Genomic DNA, 26259 nt, shown 5'->3' on the forward strand with positions numbered 1-26259 from the left:
AACCGGCGACGTGTGTTTGGTAGAGGTCACACTCTTGGTATACAGTTCTGTTCATTTTAGTTGCAAGATGGTGTGCAGACTTAAGGGATTCTGATTTCTCGTGCCCATGGTTACGCTTGTCTTTGTCAGATTTTGGATTTGGTGTGGAAGAAATGACTTACTCGACGAGGGACAATTGAGTTGGCATCTGGTCCTCGATTTGCCTTTGAAAAATAATAAGTATTTATATGCGAGGCATTGCATTTCTCATAGATTATTTCATTTAATTTTTAAACTGCATATGAGGCAGGTCAATGGCATCTCTTCTTACAGATGAGGTAACTGCCTCACCCAAGTTCACACGGAAAAGTTGCAGAGCTATGATCCAAACCCACTCCTGTTTAACTACAAAGCCCATAGTTGTTGGTTTTTTTTCGATTTTATTTATTTATTTATTTGAGAGAGAGAGAGAGAGAGCGTGAGACGGGGGAGGGTCAGAGGGAGAAGCAGACTCCCTGCTGAGCAGGGAGCCCCATGCGGGATTCCATCCCGGGACTCCATCCCGGGACTCCAGGATCATGACCTGAGCCGAAGGCAGTCGCTTAACCAATTGAGCCACCCAGGCGCCCCATGTTGTTGTTGTTTTTTTTTTTTTTAATAAGTTCTACACCCAATGTAGGGCTTGAACTCAGCTACCCTGAGATTAAGAGTCCCATGCTCTATACATGGCTCACTCTGAAGTAAAACATTCGCTGAACCTCTTGGGAGATTAGGAAGCTAATAGAGCTCAAGATAGTACAACTTAAATACTTAGTTTTGGAAATATGTAGTCCTAGATTCTAATTCTCCCATGGCACCTAAAATATTTTTATCATCTATAAAATGGACTTAGATCGTTCATTTATTTGCTATCAGGTCAAATGGGAGTGACTGAATACTCTTCAGACCATAAGTTGTTAAGAAATCACCTGATATCTTAAAATGCAGATCCTGATTTAGTAGGTCTAGGAGTGAGGCCTGAGATTCTGCATTCTAATGGGCTCCCATAGGTACTGATATCTGTGCTGCAGCTGCTGCTGGAGGAGGAGGATCACACTTGGAGTAGCAAGGGCATAAACTAGGAATGAGCTTCTTCACCTATTTGTTCAGAGATAAAGACTTAAAAGTTTGACCTACTTAGGGGATGTGTATTCCTCATCTAGTCATTCACCAAATGGGTGTCAATTATGCATTAGTCCCTGAAGGTCACCATTAAGGAATGCAGACACTGCCCTACCCTCATAAAGTTTCCAGTCTAGCAAAGGAGCTGGATATTCAGCAAAAAATGACAAAGTTCAATGCACAAGGGACACCTTGCTGGAGCCTAGACTCAGCCTTTCGCCCCCAGGTACCTGGGTACGCTTGCCGGAGGCCGTGCCGTCCCCTCCGCTGATTGGCTCGCCGGACCAGCTTCCAGGCCTCAGCCAATGAGGTTGGGGCAGTGGGCAGTTGGTGGAGGTAACCGCCACGCTGAGGGGCGATGGCTGGGGCTCCTGGCCGCATCCGAGGCCGCGCCCTGGGGCGCTTTCCACTTGCCTTGCCTGTGGGCGATGTGAGTATCTCTGAGGTTAGAAACAAGACCTCTTTTTCCATATTTAGGCGTCTTCCTCACCCCTACCCCTGGAAGGGAGAGCCAGGAATAGTAATAATAGCTAATATTTATCAAGCCTTCGCCATAGGCCAGTCGCTATATCACATAACCTTTTGACTGTTGAATCATTGAATGATGCAGTGGGTACTTAACCATGACTTCAGAGAATACGGAGGCTGCCAAGGTCATGTGGGAGTAAATGCAGGAGGCTGCATTCTAATCCAGCTGCTCTTATAACTTTGATTCCTCTCTCCACGCTCTGCTTTAGAAGTCGGATTTCTTCTTAGCAGGTGTCTCGCCTTGTGCTGGTATCTGGGGGTGGAGACAGGAGACCCTAGCATCCTGATGCTTATTAAGTTTTGGGTTGTTTTCTTTTTTATTTTTTTTAAGATTGATTTTATTTATTTATTTATTTATTTATTTATTTATTTATTTTTAAAGATTTTATTTATTTATTTGACAGAGAGAGAGATAGCGAGAGCAGGAACACAAGCAGGGGGAGTGGGAGAGGGAGAAGCTGGCTTCCTGCTGAGCAGGGAGCCCGATGTGGGACTCGATCCCAGGACTCTGGGATCATGACCTGAGCTGAAGGCAGACGCTTAACGACTGAGCCACCCAGGCGCCCAAGATTTTATTTATTTATTTGACAGAGAAAGACACAGTGAGAGAGGGAACACAAAGAGGGGGAGTGGGAGAGGGAGAAGCAGGCCTCCCAGAGAGCAGGGAGCCCGATGCGGGGCTTGATCCCAGGACCCTGGGATCATGACCTGAGCCAAAGGCAGACGCTTAGCAACTGAGCCACCCAGGCACCCCTGTTTTCTTTTTTAAATAGAGAAAGCAACACATGGTAAAAAGCATTTATGGGAAGGATAAGCACCATAATTCAGGAGAGCTGCTGTCTCTTGGGGGCTTCAATCAAATCTTAATTGTTTTCTTTCTTAAGCCCTAACATGGGAACCTAGATGTTTATTATGTTATCCCCTTTCTTGTTTGTCTGAAATACAATTTTAAAAGGAAAATATGCCCGTGGAAAATAAATTTCAGAGGATGAAGTGTACACAACGAAAAGGAAGTCTTCTCCTTCCCCAGATTTCTAGAGCGCCTCACTAAAAGCAGTTACTGTTAGCAGATTTGTGTGTATCTCATACATTTTCTATAGTATCTACAAGCACATGAGGGTTTTCTTTTTCACAAGTGGATCCTATTATATACAGTCCTGAACCTTGGATGATTTCTTTTTTAACCTCATTAAACTTAAAAAGAAAAATCCATAACCTCCATTAGCCCTGTGATCAATATAATTTTGCTGGCAAAATATTCCTAGGATTGCTTCTGATATGATGAGATGTAGGTCATGGCTTCTCTGGCTGTGTGTTTGCCTTTTTCTTTTTGAACATCCTCCCCTGTAGGTTCCAAAAAATCTTCACCAAATGAACCCCCTCAAGGGTACAGGAGAAAAAGAATCATGGCAAATAGAGTATTGCCTGGAAGTGTTTTACCCTTTCCTGAACATTCTTACTCATACTCTACAGGTAAAATCCCACATAGAGCCCACTACTGCTTGAAATTAATTTACTGAAGTAGAATAATGGCAAAGAGAGGTAAGTGGGGATTCATTTTCTCAGCTTGCAGGAAAATGCCCAGCTTCTTTATAGTGAAGTAACAAGGGGAGAGAACCTTGTTTCCCGTTAAGGGAAAGGGAGTGTCACACGTAATCCTTATTTTACCTCTTTTAAAGCCCAAGATTTTTTTTTGCCTTTTAAAAAATTCTCCCAATCACGCAACTTTTACATGGGAGCGCTGGGATTCCAACCCAGGCACAGCTAACTCCAAAAGTCATGCCAGATGGGGAAGAGTTCCCTGGGATGAACTCATTTGCTCATTAAGCCGCTTTGCATGGCCCTTTGCCTCTATCTCCTACCAATCTCTTCATCCCTGGCTCTTGTCAATCCCCACCAGAATGTCCTTCAGACACAAACCTCCTTGCTTTTTCTTGTGTCCGGTCCTCTAGCTGGAACACATTTCCCTAGCACCTTCCTTGAGTATTTTTGAAGGTGACATTCCTGTAAGTGGTGTTGCCACATAGTTTGCGGGATAAATTTTTAACCAAATGGTGTTTGACATGGCTGACTGCCAACCCCTGAACACTGAAAATGACCAACCTTAAGATGTTGTTTCAATACGCATTTTGGTGACTACCGTATCTGTAATGGTTGTGTTTTGATATATTCAATCTATATGAGCTTCTGTGCCGGCGTGCTGGGTGGGAAAGTGGTTTTGCTCGTGGGTTGGAGAGCCAGTTGGCAGTCAGAGTTTCTGGACGTTAGAGAAGAAAGGCTGAGCTAAGCAGGGGTCAGGGTTGTGGGTCTAAAAGCGATGGAAACTAGAGCTCGAAGCGGGCGAGGGGCGACTGGGCGGGCGCAGATCTGACGTCACTACGGCGCGCCGCTTCCGGTCCCCAGCTCCTGAGCGAATGACTTCTCCCTCGGTGGGGCTGGAGCTGGGTTTGCTGCGACCCCAGGGAGCCCACGATCGCGCCGCCCCAGCCAGGGAGTCTGCCAGCACCAGCGTCTCACCGGCGCCTGGGACCATGGCCACCGACTCGTGGGCTCTGGCGGTGGACGAACAGGAGGCGGCGGCCGAGTCGGTGAGTTGGCTTCAGCCGTAAAAGGGTCAGGGGGTCAGTTTTGGCCGGGGATCACTCCTGGATAGGACACTCACTACTTTGGTCAGGACGGGTATGGAGTGCGTGTGAGGATGGAGCCTGGACCCTGAACTGGCTTTATTTATCCATCCGCCTCCTGGGTTACATGAGAGCAGGTGAGTGCTCCCATGGATGAAGAGCCCAGCCGCCTGTCTTCCGGGAATCGAGACTGATTGTAGATTGTTGCACTCTCCCCACTTGGATTATAATCACCTTTGTGTCATTCTCCACCTCTGGATTCTGAGCTTCCTGGGCTGTGGGACCGTGGCTTACTCGTCTTTGTGTACTTCCTTGCTCGCTTAATGATGATGAATGATCGACTCTGTAGGCCTGGTAGTCAGTAAGTAAATCCTCTTCTGATCACCTTAGCTTTATTCTGGGCCTCACACACATTAACCAAGATATGACTTAAACGTGACTATGTAGAATTAATTCCTCCACCTAAACACTCTTAAGTTCTGATAGTGCTTTGAACCTACTTCTGTTAGTACTTATTTCTGTGAATTTCTTGGGAACAAGGACTTTGTCTTATTTTTTATATAACTGATAATATATGCACATAATTAAAAGAATCAAAAAGTTTTTAAAAATATTTTATTTATTTGACACAGACAGCGAGAGAGCGAATACAAGCAGGGGGAGTGGGAGAGGAAGAAATAGGCTCCCCACTGAGCAGGGAGCCCGATGCGGGACTCCATCCCAGGACCCTGGGATCATGACCTGAGCTGAAGGCAGATGTTTAACGACTGAGCCACCCAGGCGCCCGGAGTCAAACAGTTTTAAAAACTGGTTCCACTGGGCGCCTGGGTGGCTCAGTTGGTTAAGCGACTGCCTTCGGCTCCGGTCATGATCCTGGAGTCCCGGGATCGAGGCCCGCATCGGGCTCCCTGCTCGGCGGGGAGTCTGCTTCTCCCTCTGACCCTCCTCCCTCTCATGCTCTCTGTCTCTCATTCTCTCTCTCGCAAATAAATAAAAAATTAAAAAAAAAAAATAAAACTGGTTCCACCATCACCAATTTTTTCCTCCTCAGAGACAACTAATAAATCTTTTGAAGCTAATTTACATCATTGACCTCCTTGTTCTCTAAATAGCATGTTTGTTTTGCTAGTTTTTGAATTTTCAGTTTTAGGTATTTACTGATTTTGATTTTTTTTTTCTGATTTTGATTCTTTCCTCCATCCTTTTTCCACCACAGATGCACACCTCCCCACTCCCTACCTTTTCATTATAATTTTAGTTAGATCAGTATTTCATGTTTACATTATTAGTAGCTTATGAATACTTTTACTTTCCTATAAAACTTTGTTTTTCCTTGGAATTTATAATTGCCTTGCATTTTTGCTTCATGTTTTTGGTACTTATCCCAACTCGACCCCAAGCTCTTTGCTAATTGTTTAGTTTATCTCAGGATGTTCAGACACATTAAGTATTAATTTGGAGCGCCTGGGTGGCTCAGTCAGTTAAACGTCTGACTCTTGATTTCAGCTTAGGTCATGATCTTGGGGTGGTGAGATCGATCCCCGCATGGGGATCCACGCTCAGCATGTAGTCTGCTTAAGATTCTCTTTCTCTCCCCCCAGTCTCTCCCCCCCCCGCTTGCTTTCTCTCTAAAATAAATAATAAAACCTTCAGTTAAAAAAAAAAGTATTCTGTTAATTCTATTTCCCCTAGGTCTTTTAGCCTGCTTCATATTGGACTAGTTCTCCCTATGCTTAGAGCAGAACTCATTTTGGTGACTGGAGGGGAACAGGCAGATTTCCCTTCACCTTCATTCTGGGGATTCACTCTTCTCTTGTGTTGGATCCCCTCCTTTCTATATCCCCTCTCTCCATCTTTATTGATTTGGTGAAACCACCCATCAGTTTTCTAGAGGTGTCTCACAAGGTTTTTTTTGTTTGTTTTTTATGATACTGTTGCATTTCTGGAAATACCTTATTTTGCCCTATCATTTGGATAGCTGGGTATAGAGCTGTAGGTTAGAAATTAATTTCCTACCAAATTTTAAAGGCATTGTTTCATTGTCTTTTAGACTTCTTTATTGGTTATTGAGATGTCTGAGACCATTCTGATTTCTGATGTGACCTGTTTTTTCTTTGTAATCCTGAAGAATCTTCTATTTGTTTCCAGTATACAGAAAATTCATGATAATGAATCTTGGTATGGGTCTTTTTTCATCCATTTTGCTGGCCCTAGGTGGGTTGTATCATCCTTTATTTATTTATTTTTAAGTAATCTCTATACCCGATGTGGGGCTCGAACACACAACCCCAAAGTCAAGAGTTCATGCTTTTCTGACTGAACCAGCCAGGCGCCCCTGGGTGGGTCCTTTCAATCTGGAAAATTCTTGTCCTTAAGTTATGAGAAATTTTCTTGAAATATTTTGTTGTTCATTTCTCCACCTTTGTTTTTTCTTTGCCCTCTTTCAAGAATTCTTACTAGTTGACTGTTGGATCTCTTGGGCTGGCCCAATTTTTAAGTCAAGTTTATTGAGGTATAAGTTACATATAGTAAAACTCACCCTTGTTCAGTGAATTTTGACAAAGGCATTCAGTTGTGTAACCACCACCACAATCAAGATACGGAACATTTCCACCACCTCCAAAAGTTCCCTCAAACTTTCGCAGTCACTCCCTTCTCCCCACCCTTCTCCGGCAGCTGCTGATTTGTTTTCTGTCTCTTTAGATTTGCCTATTCTGGATATTTTATATAAGTTGAATCATACAATATGTGGTCTGTTGTGTCTGGCTGCTTTCACTTAGCATAATATTTTCAAAGTTTGTCCATGTTGCAGTAGGTGTCATTACTTTTTATTGCCAAATAATAGTCCATTGTCTAGATATATCATATTTATCCATTCATCAGTGTCCATTGATGAGCATTTGGATTGTTTCTACTTTTTGGTTATTATGAATAATGTTACTGTGATTATTCATGTACTAGTTTTTGTGTGGACATTTCAAATCTCTTGGGTATACACCTAGAAGTGGCATTTCTGGATTATATAATAACTCTATGTTTAACTTTTGAGGAACTGTCAGACTTTTCCAGAGTGGCTGCACCGTTGTATCATCCTTAAAATGATTATTTTCTATGAGATTAGTATTAACTATGACAGGCACCATTCTGTAGAGGTTAAAACCTTAGCCTTTATAGCCAGACAGTCTAGAATTTGTATTCTAGGTCCATCGTTTACTAGTTATATGACTTCGGGCAAATCGCTTAATCTTTCTGTGCCTTGGTTTCCAAATGGAGATAATCATAATACCTACCTCACTGAGTTATGGACATGCCTGTTATAAGTGCTACGTAAGTAATAGCAATTGTTGTTTTTTTGTTTTTAAAGATTTTATTCATTTGAGACAGAGATAGAGAGAGAGAGCATGAGCAGGGGAGAGGCAGAGGGAGAGGGAGAAGCAGGCTCCCCACCGAGCCAGGAGCCAGATGTGGGGCTCGATCCCAGAACCCTGAGATCATGACCTGAGCCGAAGGCAGACGCTTAACCATCTGAGCCGCCCAGGCACCCGCAATTGTTATTATGCATAAATCACAGTTCCTTTGCAGGAATCTTTTTTTTTTTAAATGTTTTAAAAAATATTTTATTTGAGAGAGAGGGGGAGAGAGGGAGAAGCAGGGAGCCCAACGTGGGGCTTGATCCCAGGACTCTGGGATCATGACCTGAGCTGAAGGCACACGCTTAACCGAGCCACCCTGGTGTCCCTGCGGGAATCTTTTAAATTACTTGTCCATATTCTATGGATTAGATAGTTGAACCTGGGTAAGATTTGTGAATCTACTTAACCATGCACAAGTAAATTAGATCACAATATTCCAAAACTGAGCAAATGAGTAAAGACGCCTCTGTTACCCTCTGCCTTACGGAACTCTCACTGAGGACACTGCACGACATAGGTGACAGTGATGTGTATAGTGCAAGGTTACTGTATTTTAAATATTCATTAAGCTTCATGCCTTATTTATTTTAGATAAGAAAATACTAGATTCTATTTATATTTATTTCCTCCTCCCCCCGTGGCTCCTCTCTTTGTTCCCCTCTGTTCCTTTGGGAGATTTCTTTTTAGAGGAGGGCAAACAGATAAGAAAACTGATGAGTATGACCCTACTCTATGTCCTCTACTTCACCATTTTGCCAAAGATAATCCCTATTCTGTATAGTTCACTTACCTTTAAATCTTTTATGTCTCAAGAATCCTTTCTTACGTAGCTTTTGAATAAAATGCAGTGTGTAACTGTAGAGTTTTCAATTATTTTAACATATCTTAAAAACTAAAATATTAAAGGCATTGAAAATATGGCTATTAAAAAGTGGATTTTTTGCTTTGTTGCCTTTTGGTTAATTTCAGAATGGTTTCTGATGAAGTTACAAGAGAAGTTGGTTTCTCCTCTTTGGTCCAAGTAAATAGAGCAAAGGAAGGTATCTAAACTGTACTTTCAATATAAGTTTCAGTGTTCAGTTCACGGACATTGCACTGGGTAATACAGACTTCACTGTCTCTGCTTTACAGGCTTGGAGGTCCTCAGAGCCAAGAGAGGGGCGAGTTTGTTTTTAGATTCCGGTTTTTAGATTCCGCTGGAACCTATCCAGAATCCTGATACGTTGTAATCAAAACATCTATTGGTTTCACTTTCATTGTTACTACCACCTTTACTACATATTGCATTTTAGTTACTTTCACTGTTACTTTACTCTGTTAACTTCAGTTTGAACAGTGTATCAACAAAAGAATGGTTTGTCTTTTTTATCATTGGGTATTAAAATGTTTTACAGTAATAGATGTTTGTAACTCATTTATACTTCATTAACTCACTTATACCTCAGCCCTATCATTTGTTTTAGCTAGCAATTATCACCCTAGGAGTGAGTACTATTAACCTAACTGTTGTAAATATTGCCAGTAAGTCAGGCAGTCTGTCTGTATGTTTGTCTGTCTCTCTCTCTACCCCTGGCTGCGCAATCTCTCTCTCTCTCCCTCTTAATAGACCTGGATACTACACGTTTTTAAACAGGGTTTGTTGGTAGGATGTGGAGAAGTGTTTTAGAGAAGACCACATATACTGAACACCTACCTGCTGTGTATCATGCACTGCGCTGGTCACTTCATATTCATTGTCTGTCTGTTAGTGTGTTTGCTATCATGTGGAATTAATGAAGGATTTTTACTGCTTTATGATGATTTCCTTTTTTGCCATTTCCTTTCTTGCCAGTCTCTCCAGTGTGTTCCCCCCTACTCCTTCCCCTAACACCAAAGCAGAGACACCAGAAACTCCCTTTTCAGTTTCCAACAATAGAAGTGTGGTTCCTCCATCCCACCTAACCATCCATTAAAAGAGACGTTTGTTTCATACCTCTCTTGCCTTTCCCCTTTCCTGGACTTAGAGGAAAGGCAGAATGAACCTCAAAACATAAAGAACCACTGTAGGTGGTGCTTTAAGAAATAGCCATTTTCATTCTTACCCTTCACTAGATGATGTCCTAAGCCCCACTTAATATTTTATGATTAGAGCACCTGCTTTGTGCTAGATCCAAAGATCAATTAAACAAAAATACTCCTGTCCTTAAGGTATTTTCTACACCTCCTCCCAGCTTTTATGAGGTGAAACTGACAAATAAAAGGGTATTTTCATTCTGCTAGAGGAGATAAGTCCTGCCAGGATATGCTTAATTTACGGTGTTTGATCAAAGTCCTAATAATTCTTTCTCTGAAATGTCTCTCTGCTCTGAACCTTCCTTTGTATTCCTACTTCAGATTGTTAGGTATTTTGATTACACAGTGTGCCACAATGCCCCAGACTGTTCAGTTTCAAATATTAGACTTCCACCACAAGGCAAAGAACAAGGCAACCTGAATATGAGGGTGCATATCAGCATATTGCGGTCCTGAAGCTCAAACCTATCATGCAACGTAACTGATTCCTGTTCACAGATGCTTTTTGTTGCAGCCCTCCCACCTTGATGTTCTTGTCTGAAGTGTCGCTGCATTTTCCAAGATCTTTTAAAATTTCCTGTTGTTTGGAATATGAGAGAATGACAAATGGTATTCTACTGAGAGAGTCTTTGTAATCAGGGCATTAAGCAAACTCATAAATTATAATTTTCTCTAGGAACTGTAATTAGGGAGTGTGGATTTTGAGTCATTTATGTAACCAGTTCTTTTTCTACTTCTATGTTTATGGGAAATTTTGTTTATTCTCACTCATTTAGTTGACAAAAGGAGCCCAGCAGAACAACTTAATGAATAGATCTTGAGAGTAGCTCATTTCTCCCCAGCTTCACTGGGGAGGCTCTGTTGATTCAAAATCTTTTAAGTGATTTTCCTGACACTTTCCCCCCTCCCCCCATATTCTCCATTTAGTTGAGCAACTTGCATCTTAAGGAAGAGAAAATCAAACCAGATGCCAATGGTGAGTAAAAGCTAGTTTGAAAACAAATGTGATTTCCTTTAGTATTTCTGCTTTGACATAATAACTATCTGGAAAAAAAAATTATATATGTACCAAAGCAGGGGGCTGGCAGAAACTGGCAATCATTTGATCTGGGAACTAAGCTGGATTGTTTTGCTTTGTATTGTGCTTAAAATAAGCATGAGGATGCCTAATTGACTTATATACTGACCATGAGAACATACAACAAAGTATGAGCAACCTGAGAGTTAACCTATTGCCATTCTGAAATGTCTACCCAAAATCCAAGATTTCCATTAAATTTTTGTTGATGTACATAATATTATGGGGGTGGATAGTAACATTTACCTCATTCCAAATTCATTTACAATCTTTTTCTGTAATTTTTTCATACCTACAATGTTGTTTGAATATACATTTCTATTAAACAACAGTTTATATACATAGAATCTTAATGGCATTACAGTGTTCATATACTGATGAAATATGGTTTGCATAGATACTCCTCCGTTGAGCATCAAGGTGGTTTGTGATCATTGCCTGCTGTGATCATCTTCTGTAACATTCAGAAATACCGATGCTATGAGGGAAAGTCCCATTAGTGTTTGATGTACCATGAGAGGACTCGGAATAGGGAAGAACTGAAATATAAGCAACACTGTTTCATACCTTTGTTTATTTAAGAACAATAAAATGCTTTTATCTGTGGCTTGGTTTCCTCATTTATTTTTCTGCTCCCCAGGCCTTTACATTTCTAGTGTCTCATAGAATTTGAATTGTCTCAGCTGTTGGGTATGGGATGTAATATTGAATGACGGCCACTTTGTGTCTGATAAAGGTGCTGTTGTCAAGACCAATGCTAATGCAGAGAAGGCAGATGAAGAAGAGAAAGGTAACACAGCCTAGAGCTATGCCCATGAGGTTCTACAGTCTTAAGAGAATAGATTGTTACAAGGCTTCATTTTTATACCCAACTTGGCTTGACTTTAATGGGAGTCATAGTGCTAATAAACACTCAACATAGTTGTTGCTGAAGGAATTCTCAATGTTTACATTTTAGAGAAATTTTACTTTGAGCAACTGATGGACTTCAACAGTCGCAGGAAATATGCCCTGAATGATGATCTTTTACAGGGCATTATAAAAAAAATTTTAAGTCGCATCCCCATTGTCTACTAAAGTTAATGCTATTTGGACACATTAAAGGTGGATAACAACATACAGCTTATATGATATCAAGATACAAACTTTTTAATTTCTGGGTTTTTTTTCATTGGGCCAAGCTAATAATTTTCAATTTTCTATTGAGCACAAACTGGGGAGTGAGTACTTGGGTTGACATAGGAAGAGTAGATAACCTCCAGAAAGGAGGGTTTGGAATAGAGTCCTGGAGAGGAATATGAGGCCCAACTGCATGATATCAGTATCAAAATCTTAATCTTTAATAAAGCAACTTTAATTCTATTTATAAGTCAAAATTATGATATGTCTTGAATTAGAAGTCCTAGCATGAATACATGTTAGTGCTTAAAATGCCAATGACAAGTGAATTCAGATGAGCTCATGGTGGATTTCATGGCCTTTTAAAATTCTTTGCTCTCAAAAAAAATTACAAAAATGAAATTCTTTGTTGTCTTTTTCCTGACAGAGGACAGAGCTGCCCAGTCCTTACTCAACAAGCTGATCAGAAGCAACCTTGTGGATAACACAAACCAGGTGGAAGTCTTGCAGCGGGACCCAAATTCCCCACTCTACTCAGTGAAGTCCTTTGAGGAGCTTCGGCTGTGAGTGTTTACTTTCTGACTCTCTCCTTTGTGTTAGAGACCCTAGGCCTATTATGTTTGTGTGTATGTGTGTGTATATTTTATCACAGAACATTTTTAGCTAATACAAGTTTATTTTTTTAATTTTTTTTTTTTAAATGCAAAAATGGGTTTTTTTTTTAAAGCAGGAGCACAGGACCATGGGCAGAAAGAGCTGCTGCTAGCTAATACAAGTTTAATGAAAGAATTTAGCTGCTTTGGGCTGTTAAGTAAAATTTCCAGGTAATGTGAATTGTGCCAAGTGCACAATTCAAGTATTATTCGTTGTAAGTAAACTGTGTGTAACAACAGTAAGAAAGAGAGGAAAAAGTCCCTCAGACATTTGACTTTGTTCCTCAACCAAAGAGACAGTGACTTTCATCTCTGTTTTCCCAGGAAACCACAGCTTCTCCAGGGAGTCTATGCCATGGGCTTCAATCGTCCATCCAAGATACAAGAGAATGCACTGCCTTTGATGCTTGCTGAGCCGTATGTATCCTGATACAACTCTATCCCATTTTTAGTTTTCCATTTTTAAAAATTTATTTATTTTAAAAAAACTATACTGGTAATACATGCTTATTTTAGCAAAGTTAGAAAATAACAAATAAGAAAAATTGTAATCTTCCCCCACCCACTATACTAATATTTAGAGACTTCTAGACTTTTTTTTTTTACATAAACTCACATATTTATACCTTTTTTAAAAAATGGAACCATATGAAATCTTAAATGCTTTTTAAAAACTTAGATGGTTATCTTTATGTTGGTAAATAAACATTCATCATTCATATACACCATGCTTTCATTAGATGGATATATAAAATGTATTATGTCAAATACAGTAAGCAAAAACCAAGTAGGATTCTGGGAAACCAGAATAGGGTAATTACTAAGGTGGTTTTGTAGTGCAGTGCTTTTCATACTTTCATAGGCACATGAATCTCCTAGGAATTTATTAAAATGCAGATTCTCATTTCAGTCCATCTGAGGTTCACTATTTCTAAGAAGCTTCTAAAGTCATGTTGATGTTGCTAGTTTCAGACCACATTTTGAGCAAGAACATTCAAGAGCATGCGGAACTTGTTATAAAAACTGATCCCTACATTATATATGATTATGTAAAGTTGTACTGCATATAATCCTAAATCCTGAAACTCCTCTCATATAGTCTAAAAATAGACATTTTAGGTCTGTATTTTCTTTTTCTTTGTTCTGTGTCTTAATAGTGACTTTTTTCATGATGAATAATGTCTCTTTTTAGCTTGACACTTTGAGCATCTATGAAAAGCATTAAGATCTATAAATACGAATGACCAATGTGAAACAAATAAATATTCCATTTATGCACCTCTAAGTATGTTCAATTTTTAAATCATCAATGTTAGAAGAGACCTGAGAGAATTATCTAGTACCTTTCTTCATTAACAAATATGTATTGAATGCAGGTATGTAACATACTATCCTAGGCATTTGGTTACATTAGTAAACAAAGCAGACCAAAATTCCTGCCTATAAGGAGCTTAATCTGGAGTATAGATTATTTTTATTAAATTTATTAAATGTATTTTTATTAAAAATAAATATATATAGTATATAGTGTGTTAGAAAGTTGTAAATGTAATTAATGCCACTGAATTGTACACTTAAAAGCTGTTTTTAAAGAAGGTGATAAATACTGGGGCGCCTGGGTGGCTCAGTGGGTTAAGCATCTGCCTTTGGCTCGGGTCATGATCCCAGGGTCCTGGGATCAAGCCCCGCATCAGGTTCCCTGCTCAGTGGGGAGCCTGTTTCTCCCTCTCTCTCTGCCTCCCTGCCACTCCCCCTGCTTGTGCTCTCTCTCTGTGGGTCAAATGAGTAAATCTTAAAAAAAAAAAAAAAAGTGATAAATACTAATGAGAAAAAGAGCATAATAAGGGAGATCAGGAATACCAAGGGAACTGACTGCAATTTTCCCCCAACATTATATTATGAAAATTGTCAAAAAACAAAATTGAGAGGATTTTTTTTTTTTGAGAGTAGAGAGAGAGCACTAAAGTGGGGTGGGGAGGGGCAGAGGGAGAGGAAGAGAATCTTAGCAGGCTCCATGCCCAGCACAGAGCCCCACACAGGGCTAGATCTCATGACCTGAGCCAAAATCAAGAGTTGGATGCTTAACTGAGCCATCCAGGTGCCCTAAAGTTGAAAGGATTTTATAGTGAACACCCGTATGTCCATCACCTAGACGCTGTCACTAACATTTTACTGTACTTTATCACATATCTATCCACCAATACCTCATTTTTTAAGGCATTTCAAAGTAGGTTGCAATTTTAATCAAGTGCTTAGGGTAGGATCTCATCAAGTAGGTGGTGTGTGAGCAAAACCTTGAAGGAGAGAGAGTTGACATGTCATTTGGGGACAGCTGTCCCAGCAGACTACAGAAACCCTGGGATGGGGAATGGCTGGCATGCTTTTGGGGCAGCACCAAGGCCTTTGTGGTGGGGTGGGTAAGGGAGCAGGTGGTAGGAGCTGAGAACAGAGAACTACTAGGGAGCCAGATCAGGTGGGACCCTGTAACACAGGATTTTTACTTTTACTCTGAATGAAATGGGGAGTGACTGGAAGGCTTTTGAGCAGAGCAGTGACATGTGCTGACTCACATTTTAAAAGAATCACTGGCTGCCGTGTCGAGAATAAAAGATATGGAGTGCTTTAAATCCCACCAGTCTTCTCTCTGTGGTGCTTTGTTTGTGGGGCAAGCATGTGTAACTACTGCAGAAATCAAAGCCTCCTTCCGTAAACTAATTTATTCTTCATTGTTATTAACTAAAAGGATACTTGAGATTTAAGCCCTTAAACAGTTTGTTTTCTTGTGCAGCCCACAGAATTTAATTGCCCAGTCTCAGTCTGGCACTGGTAAAACAGCTGCCTTTGTGTTGGCCATGCTCAGCCAAGTAGAACCTGCAAACAGATACCCCCAGGTAAGGGCTTGGTAAATTTGGATTTTCTGCTAATGTGTAGCTAGAAATTACATTTGATGGACTGAAAGCCAAGATGCATATTACTTTTTACATAAACCAGAACACCTTGTCTAGCACAAACAATATGGTTGATCTTCCAGTAGCAACATGCATCCTATTCCCTTTCCATGGTTTGCCAGTTCTGAGATACTGCTGACAGGCTTGGCACCTTTACTTTCAGAAAAACTCTTCTAGGGCGCCTGGGTGGCTCAGTCGTTAAGCATCTGCCTTCAGCTTGGGTCATGATCCCAGGGTCCTGTGATCGAGCCCTGCGTCGGGCTCCCTGCTCAGTGGAGAGCCTGCTTCTCCCTCTCCCACTCCCCCTGCTTGTGTTCCCTCTCTCTCTGTCAAATAAATAAATAAAATCTTAAAAAAAAAAAAAAAAAAAGAGAAAGAAAGAAAAAAAAAACCTCTTCCATCTACAACTATCATCCTTTGGAAAGTTCTGAGAACTTTCTGAGTAAGTGAAAAGGAAGCTAATCTCCACCTGGAATTTCAGATCCTTGCTCTCATGTGGGTTTTTATATTCCTGTGGCCAATAGCTATTTTCAAGTGTATTTACCCAGCCAGAGTTCTAACCCTTACGAATTCTAACTTATGACTTTGCAGCTTAAAGAATCAAATGGCGTGCACTTTAATTTACATGCTCTTCTTCAGCCTTAGCTGGAGGAATAAGTCCTGATGGTGATTCCCCACTGCCCTTGACATCTCACTCTGCACTCTCTCCCTGCCAGTGTCTGTGCCTCTCCCCAACTTATGAGCTCGCCCTTCAAACAGGAAAAGTGATTGAGCAGATGGGCAAATTTTACCCTGAACTGAAGCTAGCTTATGCTGTCCGAGGCAATAAATGTGAGTATGAATATATGATCCTAATTCATTAACCTAACAACTTCTATTTTAAAAATTTCAAAACATATACAGTAGTTGAAATAAAAATGAACATTTCACCTAGATTTGAAAATTTAACATTTTACCAAATTTGCTCTATATGTGTGTGTATGTTTTTGGGGAACCATTTGAAAGTAAATTGCAGACACTGTGGATCTTTACTCCTAAATACTTTAGCATGGGGGCACCTGGCTGGCTCAGTCAGGAGAGCATGTGACTCTTGATTTCAGAGTTGTGAGTTTAAGCCCCACATTGGGTGTAGAGATTACTTGGAAATAAAATCTTGGGGCACCTGGATGGCTACCAGTCAGTTAAGCAGCTGACTCTTGATTTCAGCTCAGGTCTTGATTTCAGGGTCGTGAGTTCAAGCCCCACATGGTGCTCCACAATGGGAGTGGAGCCTACTTAAAATTCTTTTTTTTTTTTTTTTAAGATTCCATTCATTCATTCATTTGTCAGAAAGAGAGCACAAGCAGGGGGAGCGGCAGGCAGAGGGAGAAACAGGCTCCCTGCTGAGCAAGGAGCCCAATGTGGGACTCTATTCCAGAACCCTGGGATCATGACCTGAGCTGAGGGCAGATGCTTAACCCACTGAGCCACCAAGGTGTCCCTTAAAGAAATCTTTAAAAAAAATTTTTTTTTAAATAAATACTTTAGCATGCATCTCATAATAGGACGTTCTTCAGCATACCCACAAAACCCTTATCACAACCAAGACAATTAGCAGATTCTCTAATAACTAGTATCTGGTCCATTTTTATTTTTCCCCGATAGTCCTAAAAGTCCCATAGTCTTTATGGCGATTTTGTTTTTGAACCAAGATCAAATTGGTGTGGATGCACTGCATTTGGTGTTGTGTATCTTACATTTCTTTAAATCTAGAATAGTCCCTCCACCTCCGCCTCCCCCCAGTACATCTGACTTTTTGAACAGGCCAGACCAGTTGCTCATAAAATGCTGCACATTCTGGATTTGTTTAATTGCCTAATTTCTTTTTAATGATACTAGAAGAACAAAAATGTTCTAGAATATTCATGACAATTAACTCTGGCATTTAATTTTTTTTTTTTTAAGATTTTATTTATTTGAGAGAGAGAATGAGAGAGAGAGAGAGAGACCCATGAGAGGGGGGAGCGTCAGAGGGAGAAGCAGACTCCCCGCTGAGCAGGGAGCCCGATGTGGGACTCGATCCCGGGACTCCAGGATCATGACCCGAGCTGAAGGCAGTCGCTCAACCGACTGAGCCACCCAGGCGCCCTGGCATTTAATTTTTTTAATTGAGTTATAATTAACAGTGTTTTATTAGTTTCAGCTATATAATGATACAGCAATTCTGTATTTTTCTCAGTTCTCATCAAAATAAGTGTAATAAATGTAAAGGATCCCCTGTATCTATTTCACCCAACTGCCACCTACCTCCCCTCTGGCAAACAAGTTTATTCTCTGTATTTAAGAGTCTTGTTTTTTGTTTGGAGCTTATTTTTATTATTTTTTCTTTATTCATTTTTCCTACTTTTGTTTTGCAACAAATTAACAATATTTAAGTAATTTAAAAAGTGTTGAAAGTTTGGCCATGAATCTTTAACACGTGTAACTATGACTCATAGAAATCCACTCAGCGTACAATATCCTAATACCAACTTGAAGTTGCTTCTAAAAAGTAGTACGATTATAAAACTTAGTGGAAGATGATCATAATACATTTAAGATTTTGCAGTTTGGGTCGAAGTTAGAATGCCAGAGTCTGAGTAACTGTTGTGGGAGGCAGTAATTGGTTTGTTTAACAGAAGTAAGAGGCAGCATTTATTGGCTTTGAATTGACTCAACATTCACATTTGGGCAAAATTTTGGCAGTGGTTAGAAGGAGTTTGTGTATGTCAGCTCAAGGTTGTAATTAAAGGACTTAAATTCAATCTATAAATGCCATCTAATTCAAAATGAAGAGCCACATCTCAGTTTCAAACCGCACACGGTCAAGAATGTACCATGGTCCACCAGGTCTTGTCTGGGGAAGCACTTTACCTAAGAGAAGCAGTTTGTGTTTGAGAAAGCAAAGCCATTCATGATGAATCCTATTTTCTGACCTGGGCAAGGGGTGTGTAAAGGCAACCGGCTTGTTTGATGTAGGTGCCAGGATAGTTGAGGGGCAGAGTGCACTGGAGAGAGCTTGTGAGGAAGTGCAACCTCGGGCTGGGGGAATGATGCTGACAGAGAAGAAAGAAAGATAACAGATCCTCCTTGAAAGAGAACTGGATGACTACAGAGAATGGACAAGAACACTACTGAAGAGGCTTTCATCTTGTCACTGTTTCTATCCTTACGATGTCTTTTCAGCATTATTAAATACTATAATGATATTATAACCTTTCCTTAAGATATTAATGCAAACATCAAAACAGTTGCATTAAAATACATCATAGCTTTAGATTTTCTCAAAGAGGAAAGCTGGCTTTACCATGGAAATACCCACAGAAAACATCTTGTCTCCACAGTGGAAAGAGGTCAGAAGATCAGTGAGCACATTGTCATTGGCACCCCTGGGACTGTTCTGGACTGGTGCGCCAAGCTCAAGTTCATTGACCCCAAGAAGATCAAGGTGTTTGTTCTGGATGAGGCTGACGTGATGATAGCTACTCAGGGGCACCAAGATCAGAGCATCCGCATCCAGAGGTAGGAACTCTTGAGCCAAGAGGAACTTCTCAGCCTCCTGATCTGCAGCATCTTCTCCTTTTACTTCAAACACTTCTTCTTGCTCCCGTCAGGTTCTTTACTTTAGTACTTCCAGAAGCATTTGTTCGATGGGCCATTTCCTCATCAGCACTGACCGTGGGTTGAGGAAGGAGACTTAGGGAATCTAACACCAGCCCCATTCCTGCCCCATGGCTGCTCTCACCTCCTCCCTGCCGTTCTCCTCCCCCTTTTGCCACTTTCCTCGGCATGTAGACCATGCAAGCCGGGGCGGCTTTCTTCTGTTCCTTCCAGGGAAAGACTCGGGATCATGCCACATACTACCTGGGTCTTCCCTTGCAGGATGCTGCCCCGGAACTGCCAGATGCTGCTTTTCTCTGCCACCTTCGAAGACTCCGTCTGGAAGTTTGCCCAGAAAGTGGTCCCAGACCCAAACATTATCAAACTGAAGCGCGAGGAGGAGACATTGGACACCATCAAGCAGTATTACGTCCTGTGCAATAACAGAGATGAGAAGTTCCAGGCCTTGTGTAACCTCTACGGGGCCATCACCATTGCTCAGGCCATGATCTTCTGCCATGTGAGTAGCAGTGGAGGCGGTAGGCCTGCCTGGGGAGGAGCTGCACTGGAGGGGGTGCCTGCCCCTCCTCTCAGCCTGCTCGTCAATGGTGAGGAGGACCAGGTGCCGTGTGTGGCCAGAAAGGAATGGTTTGTGAAGATGCAACAAAGTTTCATCTTAGTATCCTGAGGTGTAAGTGGCTTCAAGATTGAGTCCCTAGGGGTGCCTGGCCGGCTTAGTAGAGCATGCACGTCGTGATCTTGGGGTCGTAAGTTTAAGCCCCACATTTCATCTAGGGCTTAAAAAAAAAATAGGGGCGCCTGGGTGGTTCAGTCGGTTAAGCGACTGCCTTCGGCTCAGGTCATGATCCCAGGCTCCTGGGATCGAGCCCCACATCGGGCTTCCTGCTCCTTGGGAGCCTGTTTCTCCCTCTCCCTGTACTGTTCCCCCTGCCTGTGCTCTATCACTCTCTGTCAAATAAATAAATAAAATCTTGGAAAAAAAAAAGAAAAAGAAAAACTGATATATTACAAAAAAAAAAAAACAGAGCCCCTATTATTTGTAGGTGATACGTTATTAGAAAACCCGAGATAATCAACTGACATTTGTAGGAAAAATAAGAAACTAAACAAGACAGCTGGTTACAAAATTAATATAAGTTGTTTTCCAGTCTCAAACAGCAAATACTTAAAAAATAGAAGGTTAGTAACTGATCATTTGTTCACTTATTTATTTATTTTTTTTAAAGATTTTATTTATTTATTCATGAGAGACAGAGAGAAACAGAGGGAGAAGCAGGCTCCCAAGGAGCGGGAAGCCCGATGCGGGACTCGATCCCAGGACCCTGGGATCATGACCTGAGCCGAAGGCAGACGCTTAACCATCTGAGCCACCCAGGCGCCCCTTGTTCACTTACTTATAATTCAAGAATGTGAAGTGAGAATGCACAAACAGATCAGTCCCTGTACTTTTTATTCTGCATACAATAACATAGTAAATTAACAGTAAAAAACTTACTGTGTTTGTGCCAAAAAAAAAACAAACAAAAAGGAAGGCTAGGTTTCCATTGATAATAGCAAAAAAAAAGTTAGGGATAAATATTTAAGATACTTGAAGAACACTTCAGAAATGTTAAGGGATACTAGAATGAGACAATTCTTACTCTATTATTGGAAGACTTGTAATTCAAAACTTTTTTAGAGTGTCATCCTCAGACTCAAAATTACAAACCTCCAGAAAAGATGAAAAAAAGAAAATGAACACTTTTATGCCTTTCACCTATTGTTAACATTTTGCCAGTTTGCTTTTATCCATGTGCTTGTGTGTGTGACATATCCATACTTTTTGGTTTTGGTGAAGTATTTTTTTTTAAAGATTTTATTTATTTATTTGACAGAGCGAGAGAGCACAAGCAGGGGGAACAGTAGAGGGAGAGGGAGAAGCAGGCTCCCTGCCAAGCAGGGAGCCCGATGCGGGGCTTGATCCCAGGACCCTAAGATCATGACCCGAGCCAAAGGCAGATGCTTAACCATCTGAGCCACCCAGGCGCCCTTGATGAAGTATTTTAAAGTTAGTTGTAGACATCAGGACAGTTCACACCTAAGTACTTCCCAAGAATGAGACGTGCTCCTACAGAAGCCCAACGCCACTGTCATTCCTTTAACAGTGACATAATAATATTATCCCCTGTCTAGTCCATCCATATTCCATTTTCCCCACTTGTACCAAAAATGTTCTTTATTGCTTCTGCCTGGTGTTGTTAAGCCTAAGAGCCAGTCAGAGATTGTTGCACTTAGTTGTTATGTCTCTCGAGACTCCTTTAACCTGAACCAGTTTCCCCACCTTTCATGACACAAACATCTTGAAGAGTCCAAGCTAGTACGCCGTCTTGAGAATTTCTCTCATTTCTCCCCCTCATGATTATATTCAGGTTAAATATTTCTGTGAGATTAATATCCAGGTGACAGGTTATTTCCTGTTACAACATATCACGTTAACAATTTTTTTTTTTTAAGATTTTATTTATTTATTTGACAGAGAGAGAGACAGCGACAGAGGGAACACAAGCAGGGGGAATGGGAAAGGGAGAAGCAGGCTTCTTGCCGAGCAGGGAGCCTGATGCGGGGCTCGATCCCAGGACCCTGAGATTATGACCTGAGCCGAAGGCAGTCGCTTAACCAACTGAGCCACCCAGGTGCCCCTATCACATTAACAATTTTAGGAATTTTAATCCTCAGCTACTAAGTTTCAGGTAGAGTCTTCCAGATCAAAAATACTCTCTTTAGGGGCGCCTGGGTGACTCGGTTGGGCAACGGCCTTCAGCTCAGGTTATGATCCCGGGGTCCTGGGATTGAGCCCCACATCAGCCTCCTTGCTCCTCGAGGAGCCTGTCTCTCCCTCTCCCTCTGCCTGCTGCTCCCCCTGCTCATGCTCTCTCTCTGTCAAATAAATAAACGTTAAAAAAAATTCACTCTTCAGATACCTTCATTTCTCAAATGTTTCCTTCTCTCCAGACCCGCAAAACAGCGAGCTGGCTGGCAGCAGAGCTCTCAAAAGAAGGCCACCAGGTGGCCCTGCTGAGTGGCGAAATGATGGTGGAGCAGAGGGCTGCGGTGATCGAGCGCTTCCGAGAGGGCAAAGAGAAGGTGCTGGTGACCACCAACGTGTGTGCCCGCGGTGAGCAGGGAATGCGTCTGTCCGCCAGGCCCCGGGTCGGCAGGGAAGTCCTCCTATACAGGGCACTCCGCTGGTTTGAGGGAGTCCACGTGGGGTTGGTGCTGGAGAGACTGGATTCCCCCGGCAGATAAGAACTGTCACAGAAGCCAGGGGCCCCGATGCTGGAAGGACACGGACCAGCATCTCACTGGTTCAGGACAGTGCCTGCTCTCTCTGGGGCCCCCACTGAGGTTCTGGCTGCATCTCCAGGTACTGGTGTCTAGCAGAGGCTCGCTCACTGGCCGTGTAATTTTGTTAGCACCTGCCCAAGTTCTGCTGCGTGCCCCCGTCCCCGAATCCCAGAGCCGGCCTGCCCCAGACTCTTCCTTCCACCTGAAGCTGGGGCATTTCAGCCTCGCTTGGTTGGCGGTGGTTTTTGTCTCCCGTCCTGACTCCTCTCCACCTGTCTTTCGTGCAGGTATTGATGTCGAACAGGTTTCTGTTGTCATCAACTTTGACCTCCCCGTGGACAAGGATGGGAACCCGGACAACGAGACCTACCTGCACCGGATCGGGCGCACGGGCCGCTTTGGCAAGAGGGGCCTGGCAGTGAACATGGTTGACAGCAAGCACAGCATGAACATCCTCAACAGAATCCAGGAGCATTTTAGTGAGTGGCTGGGAGTGGTCCCCGCCAGGGCCCTTCCTTACAGGGGGAGTCCAAAGGAGGGGGAAGGGTGGGTTCTCCCGTGGCCCCGAGAGAAGCCTGTGTCCCTGGAACAGTCCCCTCCTTTCCTACAGTATGGAAGTCTCAAAGAGCACACCTGGCGAGTTTTCAGGGCCAGGGACTCGAATGACAGTGCCCCCCTGGCCAGGCCGAAGGGCCTAGGGCTGTCCCTCGCTCAGGCACCGGGAGTCTTTGGGGTCAAGGGAAAGATGGCTGTGGCCAGAGGCATGGCCCTGTTCCTAGGCCGGGCAGAACCCTGTGTGTTTCCTCTCTCCCTGCCGTGCTGTCCCTTCCCTAGGTGTGTGTCTCCATGGGAGCCCTGCGTTGATTGCTCTCTGAATTCTCATTTTTCTCCCCAGATAAGAAAATAGAAAGATTGGACACGGATGATTTGGACGAGATTGAGAAGATAGCCAACTGAGACGCTCCACCAGTCGCCAGTGCCCACCCCCGGCATTCCGCCTGCACGGGAGACCGGTGCTTTCACGGCACAGGCCTCGACAGTCACCACAAAGACAAAGGCAGAGGAGAGAGAAACTACCTACCTCATTTTAAATTACGTTTGGACTAGACAAAAATTGTGCAACTGATGGGGGAAGGTAGAAAAAAATTGTTTACACAACTTCTAAGGATTAGGCGTGAATACACAGAAATTTACCTTTTGGAAATTCCGTCTTTTTTTTGGCCAGCTTCTTCCCCATCCTGATGTTGTCGCTAATCACTTGCTCAAGATCCCTGTGGCAGCCCCTGCCTATTTTCTGGCCAGGAGTGTTCAGGACAGCCACCAGACAGAATAGAGGTGAAGAGGGACGCAGAGAGAGGCCCCAAGTAGGATAGGTGTATAAGCCAGCCATCATGTTTGGAGTATGGCATGAGGCCTCTGAGCTGGTGCTTTGGATTTGGGGTGGGACAGCTCATCTGAGTGTTGTCAGCTCCCTCTCCTGATGCCCACAGCAAGAAGGGATTTGCTAAGCATGGACCGAAATGCCACGCTGGGACTTTTGCTGTATGCAGGCTTGTGTTGCAGGAGCACATCCTGGTTCTCATCAGCAGGTGCAATTTGTGTATGGTGCACATCTGATTATTGGTGGTCCCTTGACTGTGCTTGAGCAAGGCCTGTGGACAAATCATTGTGGAGTTTGTGGTGGCCCCCTAGCTTGCTGCACAACCTGGGCTCACAGGCACTTGCAGCATCTTTTTTATAATCCCTAATGTCACCTTGACCCCTTAGAGCCCCAGGCAAATAAAAGGTGATCTAAGGTTTGGATCTTCAGTAAAAATTGTGGCTTCAGGTCACTCATGGCCAGCCTCAAAGCAGCTCCAGAAGTGATCAACAGTAGTCACAAATACTTGCTTTGTCTCCAGATCCCAGAAGGCAAGATTTGTCAGAGCTGGGGTATGATTTCAGGTATCTGGTGTCTTGGTTGTAAAGTGATTCGAAACGACTGTGTTCACAGTTCTTGGAATACAGAGTACAATAAGGGACTAGAAGGACTATGGCCATTCACCTGTGCACTGCAGGAGTAACTGCCAAGGACTTGGCTCCCTCCTTACTGGGCATCTTTGTGCAGAACAGTCAGAGTGAATATTAGTAACGGATGATTCCTCATACCTGGCCAAGGCCGATGGTACCCACGGAATTACAGAGCAAGGAGGAGATGAAACTGAAACCCCAGCCACAAGGAGTCCTCTCCAGCTCTACTGAATGGCTACTTTGTCTAGGCCCAGCCCTGGAAGAGGGATTTTCTGTGATGAAAACTATTCCAATCCCAGACTATCCTTATAAGTGTTTCCATGTTTTAGGACCAGATCTGTTTCCTGGGAAGGAAAGGGGCCAATGCCAGCCTTCAGGTGGTTTCCTTAATCTGACATTACAGACACTGCAGAGAGACCAACAGACTGCCAGTCCTGCCACATTTCCCCAGCAGGCATTTGACTGTAGAGTCTTCTCTGCTTCTGGCCAACTCTGACCCACCTTAGGAGTCTTTTAAGAAGAGAAGAAATTTTTGTTTCCCATCTTCTGCAGTGCTGTGGACCAACCTTGAAATAACTAAAACAAAGGCAATAATTAAAAAGGAGTAGTACTGACTCCTCACAAGGCTGCAGGCTGACCTACATTCCTCACTTCTCACAACATTTATAATCTGTCTACTGCGTAGCCCTAAATCTAAGCAGGAAAATGGGAAGGAATAGGCTTCAGACTTTTCAATAGTAGGAGTAAATAGGTATCTGGCAGAAATCTAGATCAACAGTTCTGAATCTGGGGGCTTGGACTCCTAAGAATTCACTAGATGGGTTTCATGGAGTCTACGAAATGTATGCCATATTTTGAGTTTAAATGCATTTTCCTGGGGACAGACTCCCAAAGGAATGTCTTTTAATAAGGATAGACTCATTGTTATGGATGGCTCTGCAGTGTCACCCCAGTATCCCTGCAGTCCATATTTCTTCACAATCCATATTCATCCCTGTCAGAGCTTGGCTCCCAGGGCTCAGTGGTCCACAGCCTCTGTGACCGTGTTGTCTTCAGACATCAGTGATGTACTGGAATGTACTGAGCCCTTCATAAGCTTCAGTCCCAAGTTTTTTTTACTCTTTTTAGTAAGTTCCCATGTATGGAATGATAAACTGTCCTAGAACAGAGAAACTCACTTGGAAAAGGAGATTTTTGGCCCAGTGGAAGATTCTAGATATGTTCATTATCCATAAACAGTGGATTGTATTGGGTTTTTTTGGAGTGTCATTGAATGGCTGTGTGCATAAGTAGTCAACTGGTGATGTATTTGTTATTGATGTTAACTGAATTTAATTATGAAGTGTGTGTGTTACCAGGACACCATTAATGAGTATAAAAAACCAGTATGTTTTGGGTTGCCGGTATTAGTGATCATGCCGAAGTGGAGACATTTATGATTCCACAGGTTAGTCATCACCTGATACTACTATTCCATTTCAGAGTTGACACTGCTCCAGCATGAACAGTTGTGATGTCTCTATAGGCCAAGGGCCCTACTCAGTTGCCACAGGGCTTCTCACGTTCCTTTCTTCCTGTTGGTAAACCAGAGAATACTGGTTACCTAATTAGAAAGAAGGTAGATGCCAGTAAAAACAAAGTCCTTACATTCTATTTTTCTAGTCCTAGGAAAGAAATACAAATAGGCCTTGAAAGCAGGTCTTCTCCCTTTGTTTCACCCTGTTTATCTAA

The 26259-nt window shown here is 42.5% G+C and overlaps 2 protein-coding genes across 4 annotated transcripts in view; one reads left to right on the plus strand and one right to left on the minus strand.

The window, feature by feature from the left end:
- Nucleotides 1-26259, minus strand: part of AARS1 (alanyl-tRNA synthetase 1) — a 62164-nt gene that overhangs the window by 24070 nt on the left and 11835 nt on the right. The window lies entirely within an intron of this gene.
- DDX19B (DEAD-box helicase 19B) lies at nucleotides 4053-25149 on the plus strand. 3 transcript variants are annotated; one of them, XM_035024798.1, is made up of 12 exons: nucleotides 4058-4256; nucleotides 10685-10733; nucleotides 11572-11625; nucleotides 12382-12517; nucleotides 12932-13024; nucleotides 15396-15498; nucleotides 16272-16386; nucleotides 18918-19095; nucleotides 19456-19693; nucleotides 22186-22348; nucleotides 22806-22997; nucleotides 23414-25149. In XM_035024798.1, exons 1-12 carry the CDS (start codon nucleotides 4083-4085, stop codon nucleotides 23473-23475), a joined length of 1557 nt encoding a protein of 518 aa, XP_034880689.1. In that variant the 5' UTR covers nucleotides 4058-4082; the 3' UTR covers nucleotides 23476-25149. The 3 variants fall into 3 exon arrangements, with proteins under 3 accessions (XP_034880690.1, XP_034880689.1, XP_034880691.1); XM_035024800.1 differs by lacking the exon at nucleotides 15396-15498 and having other exon boundaries at nucleotides 4063-4256; XM_035024799.1 differs by lacking the exons at nucleotides 10685-10733; nucleotides 11572-11625 and having other exon boundaries at nucleotides 4053-4256.

The sequence above is a fragment of the Mirounga leonina genome, unplaced genomic scaffold (assembly GCF_011800145.1).
Source record: "Mirounga leonina isolate KUSES-001 unplaced genomic scaffold, KU_Mleo_1.0 Mir_180, whole genome shotgun sequence".
Classification (NCBI taxonomy): Eukaryota; Metazoa; Chordata; class Mammalia; order Carnivora; family Phocidae; genus Mirounga; species Mirounga leonina.

Excerpts from the sequence above, each read along its gene's own strand:
- DDX19B (XM_035024798.1), top strand. The coding sequence starts at position 4,083 with ATGACTTCTCCCTCGGTGGGGCTGGAGCTGGGTTTGCTGCGACCCCAG. Across the intron at positions 4,257-10,684 it reads AGGAGGCGGCGGCCGAGTCG|TTGAGCAACTTGCATCTTAA; the intron begins GTGAGTTGGCTT and ends TTCTCCATTTAG. Across the intron at positions 19,694-22,185 it reads AGGCCATGATCTTCTGCCAT|ACCCGCAAAACAGCGAGCTG; the intron begins GTGAGTAGCAGT and ends CCTTCTCTCCAG.